Raw genomic sequence first — 9,583 nt, 5'->3', positions numbered from 1 at the left:
AAAACACAAACCCATTAGCTTGACATGTTTAAAGACCTATATAATTTCCCTCTAGCTTACTTTTCCAGGTTTAATACACTTTCTTATTACTTTGCACTCCATGTCACAACCAAATTATCATACTTGCTTTTTCCTTGAACTCCACAATCTTCTTATTTTCATGCCTTTAGACATGTTTGGAAGGTGTTCCCTTCTTGCCTCTACTTTTTATAATCCATCTATTCTTGTAAATCTAAGCCCAAGTGTCACCTTCTATAGAAAATTTTCCCTGATCCTCTTAGACATTAGTGTTCTCTCCTCGAAAAAGTCATGTATATCATTTATCTGTTTAATATGTTGAATGTCTTCAGCTGAATTAAATTCTTTGAGGACAAGAAATGTTTTTTGTTGTTGTCATTTATTTATTTTGACTTCTCAAATTGTTCTTTTAGAGACATAGTGGACAGGAAGTTCTAAATGGGTTCAAGTTGTATTCTCTGACACTTACTGGCTATATGATCCTGGGGAAATCATCTCTCTGTATTGTAGGAAATGCTTTAAAACTCCATGTTGCAGAAAAAGTTCTAATCTGCATGAGTAGAAAATATTTCCTCATAACAATGAAATCACCAGTCTAGTCCTTATTCTTGACCCTAAGGCAGTGCCTTACACAACTCTCCCTTTTTCTGTCTCATATGTATGTCTCAAACTATCTTCAGAAGAAAAGAAAATGTTTAAAGTTCCCCAAGTATCTGCCAGAGACAAAGCAATAACAAAAATCACTGATCCCTAACAATAAATACAAAGAAAGTGGTACATATCATAAAAAACATACCACTCTATTATTTTATTTATTTATTTTTATAATAGCTTTTTGTTTTTTAAAGTACATGCAAAGAAAGTTTTCAGTATTCACCCTTGCAAAACCTTGTGTTTCATATTTTTCTCCTTTCCTCCCTCCATCTCCCCTAGACAACAAATAATCCTATTTAGGTTAAACATGTGCAATTCTTCTAAACAAATTTCCACATGGATCATGCTGCACAAGAAAAATCAGATCAAAAAGAAAAAAAAAAGTGAGAGGAAAAAAATAAGCAAACAAACAACAACAAAGGTGAAAATACTATGTTGTGATCCACATTCAGTCCCCATAGTCCTTTCTCTGGATGCAGGTGACTTTCTCCATCACAAATCTATTGGGATAAGCCTGAATCATCTCAGTGTTGAAAAGAACCAAGTCCCATCATATAATCTTGCTGTTGTTTATACCACTGTATTCTTAAAGTATTTCTTTGGCCAATTCACATGGAAATTGGACTTCATCTTTTTTCTTTTAGAATTCTGCAGCCTTGAAAAGTATTTTCTAGCACTTTTCAGTTTACCATAGTTCTGCTACAACCTAACAACTTGGAAGTCCAAGGAATCAAGCTGTTCTAGAACAAGGTTAACTCAATTAGAACGTCTAATCCAAGAGTCCTTTCTCCTTAGAATATCGGTGATGGCAATGTAGTGCAATGGAAAGAATATTGAACTTAGAAACTATAAAATTTAATTGTAAAATTGGGGTCTGAAAACTAGCCATATGATCATGGGCAACCCAATTTCTTTATGTCCTTCATGTCCTCCTCTGCTATAAATGAAGAGTTGGACTAAGAGATTTTTAAATGCCATGTCATGTTGATTTATTTCATTCAGATGACAAAAGTCAAGGCAGATCCATTTTTTCCCCCAGGGAAAAAAGATACAGAATGATAGTTGATATTTGCATTCTCTTTTAAGATTTGCAAATCATATTACAGAGAGTATCCCAAATAATCTTTGAAAAAACCCCATGTGATAAGCGTTATATTTCATAGGATAATAGATTTAAAGCTGGAAAAGATCTTGGGGCTATCTAGTCTAACATCCTCATGTTATAAATGAAGAAGATGGGTGAAAAGTAACTTGACCAAGATCACAGAGATAATAAATAGCAAATATTCATGATACAGAAAGTGAAAATATGGCCAAAGACAGGTAAGTAGTTTGTCTAAGGTAGCAACTATCTGAAATAAGAATGATCTTTCTGACCCCCAGGTCCAGTGTTTTAATACAATTATTCCATAGACAGAGGAAACTGTTGCTTTTCTAGAGCAGGCATTTGTTCCAGACGGAACTGAATGAGTCAAAAGGAAAGCAGAACAATATTCAGTGTTCTGAAGTCTGCCATTACATTATAAGGTGTGGCAAACCTTTATCAGACAACCAGGATGTGTGTCAGTATTAGTGATCCACTATTTAATCAGGGTTCTGAGGTAATATTTATATATAAAGGAAGTGTTAGTAAAGCAGTGAGTATTTTAAGTCATAAAAAGTACCAAAAGGTCACTATGTGTATGTGTCAGAGTTAGTAAGAAAAGACACTGGAAACAGGCAGAGGAAAGTGTTATGATTTTATTTTATCTCTGGTAATAGCTGGCAACATTTACAGGAAAAAGTCTCATTAAATATTTCAAATTCAGTTCAAGAAACATTTTTAAAGTATATACTATTTATGAGTTAGATATAGTACTAGGTATGGGGGGATACAAAAGGGAAAAAATAGTCTTTGATCTCAAGAAGCTTACATTCTCTTGGGACAGAAGGTTCTAAACTTTCTCTGTACACAGTGCCCTTAGCCAAAGAAATTCCTTAACAGTTCTGTTAAGTAGTTACATATAAATAACTTAAAAAACCACTTATGGCCTATAAACATAGTATTTGTTTTTAGAAAATAAACATAATTGAAAGAAAAATATTTTTATTCCATTCATAAATTACCACATTTACTTGATGGGATGTATCTTTTTATAGGGTACTGCTTCACAAACTTTGGAATTAGATTGGACACTGCCAACCATTTTTCCTGTTCTATATTGATTTTTTAGCACTATTTGCTGAAACCTTAATTTTGAAAAAATATGTTGCACAAATTGATTTAAGATTCACTAAGTAATGTGGTTCTCTTGAAAATTTAAAATACCTTTATGGTAGCTCTATGACTTTACTACAACTACCCAGGGTACTTAATTTGGGAACTCCTGTACTGGGGGGAAATAACATGAACCCAGATAGAAAATACACACATATGAAGGGAAACCTCCTCCCCACACACACACACCCAGAGAGAGACAAAGATAGAGACAGAGAAAGAGAGATACTAAGGGAATGATTTTTTTTTCCTCCTCCTCCTCCTCCTCCTCCTCCTTCTCCTCCTTCTCCTCCTCCTCTTCCTCCTCCTCCTCTTCCTCCTTCTCCTCCTCCTCCTCTTCCTCTTCCTCCTCCTCCTCCTCCTCCTCTCCTCTCCTGTCCTCCTCCTTCTTCTCTCTTCGTCTCTCTCTCAGTCTCTCTCTCTCTCTCTCTCTCTCTCTCTCTCTCTCTCTCTCTCTCTCTCTCTCTCTCTCTCTCTCTCTCTCTCTCTCTCTCTCTCTTTCACTGCTCCAACTAGATTGCTTAAGGGGAAGGAAAAACAATTTATAAAAATGAAGTTGAATAACATTGAAAGTATCATATTTCTGAAGAAGGAAATAAAAAACTTTTAAACAATACAAAATTTAGAATTGCATTAACTGAGAGGCAGTGATATAAGCAGGACAATGGCAAAGCAAAACAAAACAATTAAAAAAAAAAACACCTTTGTGTCTAGAGTCAGACATATAGCATTGCTCTCTTGGTGTATTTAAAGGGAGGGGACTGGAAGGACTCAAGTGAAGAACCCAAGGCCAAGGGAAGTCAAGCACTTGGACAATGTCACAAGTGGTAAACATCAGAAACCAGATTCATAATTAAATGGAATTTGAACCCAGATCCTCTAAACCTATAGGCAAGGATGTCTCCATTATACCTTCAGACTTCTTGGAGAGCAATCAAAACAAATGCAACCGAAAATGTCTGTCATGATTGGTGCTTTGTAAAAGTCAGTATGCCCAGCCAAAAAGGCACCTAGGTTTCTTTTCCAGCTGTTCCACAACTGTTGTATTTGGTTTCTTAACCTGGTTTTTGTATGTTTATTTCTGTCCTCTCTCCACCCACTTCCCTGAAAAGGAGAGGCAGGGATAGTACTCTCCCAGATTCTCCTAAGGAAGAATTTGAAACCCAGGTGAAAGAAAAGTTGTTTCTTTCCTTCTTCCTTCTCTGCCCCCGCCTCCCCCCCCCCCAACTCCCTCCCCCACCCCGCCCCGGCTTTTGGTGTAACAGGGTTAAGGGACAAAACTTTTTTCCTGAAAGGTCAAGGCCCACAGTCAGAAGAAATCAGGAGTCAGAGAGGAGAGGTTTGACAAGTAATTACTTCTTACTTTTCTTGCTCAGTTTTTATTCTACATATGAGATTGTCCTCATGAATAAAGAGAAGGTACCGAATTTATATCCCATGAAGGGGAGTGGAAGAAACTTAGCTCCCCACTTCAGAGACAAGGGCACGGTTTGCGGGGTGGAGATGGGGAGGGTATGAGTGAATGATTGACGGGAGGTGCCCGGGGTAGATCCGGCTGTGCCGAGGGCGGGGCGGGGCGGGGCGGGGCCGGACCAACTGATTGCTTTCTTGGCTCTTGGCCCCGCGGACACCCCATCCTGTATTGTTGCAATACAAATGCCCAGTCTCTGGTCCTGAACAACTTTTACTTCTTCCTGGAGTCTACTTCTAGGCTCTGCTAAAAGAGAGAAGGATAATTTGAGAGGGGCCACTTCCCTTTCTTTTTGTTCTCTGCAAAGGCATTCTTGGCCTCAGCTCAGTGCAGCTTTCGCCCGGGTTGCTAGGCAAAGGATGGGGGAAGTCGGAAACTGGGGCGCTCTGTTGCTTCTCAGTCAAGGTAAGCAAAAGTCTCGCCATCAGGTTTTGGTTTGGGTTTTTATAAGCCGAGCGATCCTTTTGCGAGCATAGGAAAAAGGACTTTGTTCTGGAGGCAGAAGCGTGATCTAGAAAGATAAGTTCTTAAAAGGATCAGGATCTCCCTTCTTGGACAGGGACTGCAGTAGGGGATGAAAAAACAGATAAATCTTTGAACTAAGGAATAGAGGGGCGCGGCTACATGAGTTTCAGCGATTTCTTTTGGGAACTACAGAAACCAGTTTCTTCTCGGGGGTCTTGAGCTTGCAAGAGAAAGGGAGGCTTTGAAAATGATTTAAAATCATATCACCTGCCTACACCTTGCCTTCTGCCCTTTTCTGCCTGCACGCCTTTTGTGCTTCTTAACTTTTCACTTTTCTCACTCTTCTCCCAACACTTCAATCTTTTTTTTTTTTTTTTTTTTTTTTTTTCAAATGGAAGAAGGTCGGTAGACGGTATTCGAGGATATCTAATAGCTTTTAATTAGACTTTTCCTGAGTTAGGTGCATTGTTTTTCAAAGAAATTTTCCAGGCTAAGATTGACAGCTGCTACGGCCACTACGGAGCCTGCCCGCCGCCTGTTCCCCGCCTCCAAAGTGGAGGTGCGAGAGTACTGAGTGATGGAAGGAAAGCACTGTGAGGCAGGCTGCAGCCCGTCCCTTATTCCTAGACTGCCCTCCACCCCTGTCCGCCCTTCCTCGCTCCCAGGTCTCCCCAACCCAGGCTGTTTGTTGCTTTGGCAAAGCAACCGGTGACCCACTGCCCTTTACCTCCTGGCCTCCCAAAGAAAGTCGCTTTTGCTCTTTCCTTGTCTTCCAGCCGCTTTGTAGGCATGGCTTTGGAAAACCGACAGCTCCTTATCAATGTTTGGCAAAAGGGAGTTCTTCCTTTCCCTCGGCTTTCTCCCTATTGTTGACTATATTCAGCTCTGTAAACTCCAGGCGGGAAGACTCGTTCCCACGTTTCTTATGATAAGTAGATAGAAAGCAAATAATGGCTATGGTTCTTTGATCTGTAATTCCCTTAATGAAGGCTTGGGGCTGAAAGGCCTGATAAGAAAATATTGGAAATTAGTAGGGATGGAGATAGGGAATGAAATTCCATTTTTCCTGGACTAGTGATCAAGAACAGTTTAGAAAGTTTAGCGACCACTTAGGGTGTATGTCACCTAACTGAAGTCCAATACCCCCCATTTCTCTCTCTGTACGTGTGTGTATGCATGTGTGCATGTAACTATTTAATGTCTCTGTCCCCTTCCACCACCACCCCTTTCTTTTTATCTCCTGGAAAAGGAAAATTGTTCTCTGACTTTGAATACCTAGCTAATGATCTTTGGTTTTTTTTTAATTAACAACAAAAGCATCATGGTGCAGTTCTGGTTTTGGATTAAGATAGACATGTAGTGGAAAAGGATTTATGCCAAGGCAGAAGACTCAGGTTTGCACCTCAGCTCTGTAACTCATTAACCTGTGATCTCAGGAAAGGCATTTCCCTCTACGGGGCTCAGTTGCCTTGCCTATAAAATGATGTATTTGGACTAGATCTCTGAAGTCCCATCTTGCTCTAAATCTGAGATGCTATGACCTATTGTAGTTTGATTTCCCTGTGTCTTTAGATAATTTCTTTGGGACTTAAAACTAAATAGAATCCTTTGCTTTGTTGTTAAGGGTTTTTCAAATAACGGTTCTTAGTTGACCTTTGAGATTGACAAATTTTACTGATGAAAAAAACAAGGGAGTATGGGCATTAGACTTGGAGAAAAATCAACACTCTGTGTAATTGAATCTTGTGCCTTCCATTAGACTACAGATCTCTACTAGACGAAGCTCTTTAGATAGAGTTCTGTCCTTTCCTTCCTTGAAAACTTGGAAAGGATAGCTAATGAATGTCTTTTTTTGTGTCACCAACCAGTTCTGATCTAAGATTATATCAGTGACTGAAAAAAAATTTATAATTTTTAAGTCCTTTATCGTCTTCAGGTTATTTATCAACACTGAAAATCAGCTAGAGGATGTGGGCTGAAAAATTTCAGTTTTCCTTTTCCTAACTGCTTCATCTGAGAGGAAACTTCCGAAACACAAGCTAATTTTCATGGGAGTGTTCTAACTTGTTCTTTCAGGAACTATGAGACACACCTGAGTGGAATGTGTTGCTGCAGGGCCTTAAAAAACACAGCTTTTAGCCTGTAATTATTAAGATCTACTGAAATATAAACATTTCTTAATTCTGAAAAGATAGAAATGATTTAAAATCATGAAGTGTAAAAAAAAAAGTTTGCTTCATTTTCCATCATTTAACTCTTCTTAACAAGAAGTTGCATGTCTGAGGAAGAGAGCTTTAACTTAATTATTTAGGACCATGATATGTAAAAACATTTATGGATTAGGGATAACCATGAAGCTTCTTCATGAATCAGGAAAATGTCTTTGATTCCTTAGTGATCCATGCTAAACATGCAGTGAGAATCAATATGGATGATTGACATCCAGATCTAAACTCCAACCATGAAATCTTGAGGTCATTGCCTGAGTAGTACCAGATAGATCCTTTGAGGAAGAAAATGGCACATGTTGATCCAAAGAGATTCCTCTAGGTGGCATTTCAATCTGAGATCAGTACAAAATGAAGTAAAGAATTTTAGGTACTGTGGGGGAGATATTTTTGTTCTGAAGGCCTTTACATTGAAAGTCTAACTCCAAGCCCAAAGACTATTTGCTTTGCCTACTTATAAGCCTGAATTAGGATGTTCCTGAGATAGGAAAGAAAAAAGAAACTATATGGAATGTTTAAGGTGTGAGAGAGCATAGGAAAAGCAATAGTAACTAACATTTGAAAAACAGCAATATATAGTATGGAGGAAAGCCACTGCATTTAGAATCCAGTAGATATGAGTTCAAGGCCTGTCTCTGACACATGATGACTGTAATTTCAGGCAAGTCACTTAAATTCTTAATGCCCCTGTAAATTCTCTAAAATCATAATTCACATAATAGTTGTGATCCACATTTGGTAGAAAGAGTTTTTGGGAATTCTCTAAACCACGGTTTCTCAAATATTTTGGTTTCAGCACCCATTTGCTCTCCTAAAATTATTAAAGTCCCCAAAGAACTTTTGTTTATATCTAGCAGTTTATCTACTATACAACCTAGGAGCTTTACATTAAAATTGTTAAATATTAAAGTTAGTTGATGTATCATAAATAAAATTAATTTTTAAAATTGAAATTAAGTATGAAATTAATTGATTATTAAAATAGTATTATGCTGAAAATAGTTTTGATCTTGAAGACCCCTTCATAATACCTTCATAGGGTCTTAGGAATCCTTATAGATCTCCAGATCACACTTTGAGAATTATGCAAAGTTCCTTATACAATGAAATCCTCCCCCCAAAAAAGTATATGTGTATGTGGGTGTGTGCTTGCATTTGTGCATGTAACTAATTATATTGGCAAACCTTATCTCATGTGATCCTCACACAATCCTGTAAGGCAAAATATGAGATAATTTTTCACTCTATTTTATAGATGAAGACAGGCTGAAATAGGTTTAGTAATCTATGCACAGTCACAGAGAGAGTGAGTACCAGAGGCAGGATTCTAACTAATGTCTCTGTTTACTCTAAGTCCAAAATTTGTTCTACTAGTAGCATGTTTAACCATTTTTTGGAGTAGGGAAACTATGATCAAGAAAAATAAAGAGAATTGTTTGAGGTCATTTAGCTTATGGCAGAGTTGGGATTCAAGCTCAGCTCTCCTGGTATAGTGCTCTTTCCATAATATAATATGTTTTCTATTCACTATCACCACAAAGACAAAAATGTGGAGGTCATTTTTTAACCCTTTCAGATGACCATTTCTCTATAACTATTTTTTTCTTCTTTTAAATTTATTTAAATACAAAATAGGAAAAAATGCCACATGCATGGCAGAGTATGAGAGGATTCAAAATATAAAGCAATGTATTTCCATTTCAAGAAAGTTTATATGTCAAACACTAAACATTGTGTTTGGAGTTGTCCATCTTTTCCTTTCTTCTGTGTAGATTTTCTTTGCTGTGAATTTTTTACATTATTCTTTTTTCCCTCTTCCTTCTCCCCTCCCCCAACAAAGTTAAATGTGAATATATGAACACATATATACACACACATATATAAACATACTAATATATGCACACACAAACATGTATATTTATAATCATACACAAATATATACACATACATATAAACATATAAATGTATATATACATAAACATGTATACCTATAATCACACGCATATATATATACATGCATATCTTTACAATTATTATTAGAAGGACTGAAATCTAAGAATGCTTCAAAGGACTAAGTTGTATCAGCTGATGAAGAGAGAGAGAATTTGAGAGATTTGTATGTGTGTTTGTATTGTACATAAGATATAGAAAATAGCTAATAGGATGGAAATTTTTTTCAATCTAAAATTATAATATGTTTATTTGCATTTTAATGCATTTTCACAATAGGAAAGATAACCATAAACTGTTTTCTAAATTTATGCCATTTGAAAGGCCTTCTATATTAAATTGTGGAGAAGGTGCTGACTTGTATTGGTAGAGGAAATTTTCCTATAAATAGTGAACTCATAGGTCCCCATTCCTGCAGGTGACTAGTAAATGATTTACCAGGAAAGATGGCTTCAATCTCCACTACTGCACTGAAGCTGTTCTCTGCAAGATTATCAGTGTCCTCCCAAATTGCCAAATCCTTATCCTTGCCTTCATCCT

General features: G+C 37.3%; 1 protein-coding gene across 1 annotated transcript in view; it reads left to right on the top strand.

Annotated features, from left to right (window-relative positions):
- Positions 1-4,616: 4,616 nt before the first annotated feature.
- The window catches only part of ITGA2 (integrin subunit alpha 2), a 148,418-nt gene continuing 143,451 nt past the window's right edge, over positions 4,617-9,583 (top strand). The window contains exon 1 of the mRNA XM_074282541.1: positions 4,617-4,805. Within this exon, the coding sequence (XP_074138642.1) occupies positions 4,760-4,805 (46 nt within the window). The 5' untranslated portion in view covers positions 4,617-4,759. The remainder of the gene's footprint in view (positions 4,806-9,583) is intronic.

Source organism: Sminthopsis crassicaudata, chromosome 1 (assembly GCF_048593235.1).
Source record: "Sminthopsis crassicaudata isolate SCR6 chromosome 1, ASM4859323v1, whole genome shotgun sequence".
Classification (NCBI taxonomy): Eukaryota; Metazoa; Chordata; class Mammalia; order Dasyuromorphia; family Dasyuridae; genus Sminthopsis; species Sminthopsis crassicaudata.
The sequence above is the reverse complement of the archived record's forward strand: the minus strand, read 5'-3'. Positions and strand labels throughout refer to the sequence as shown.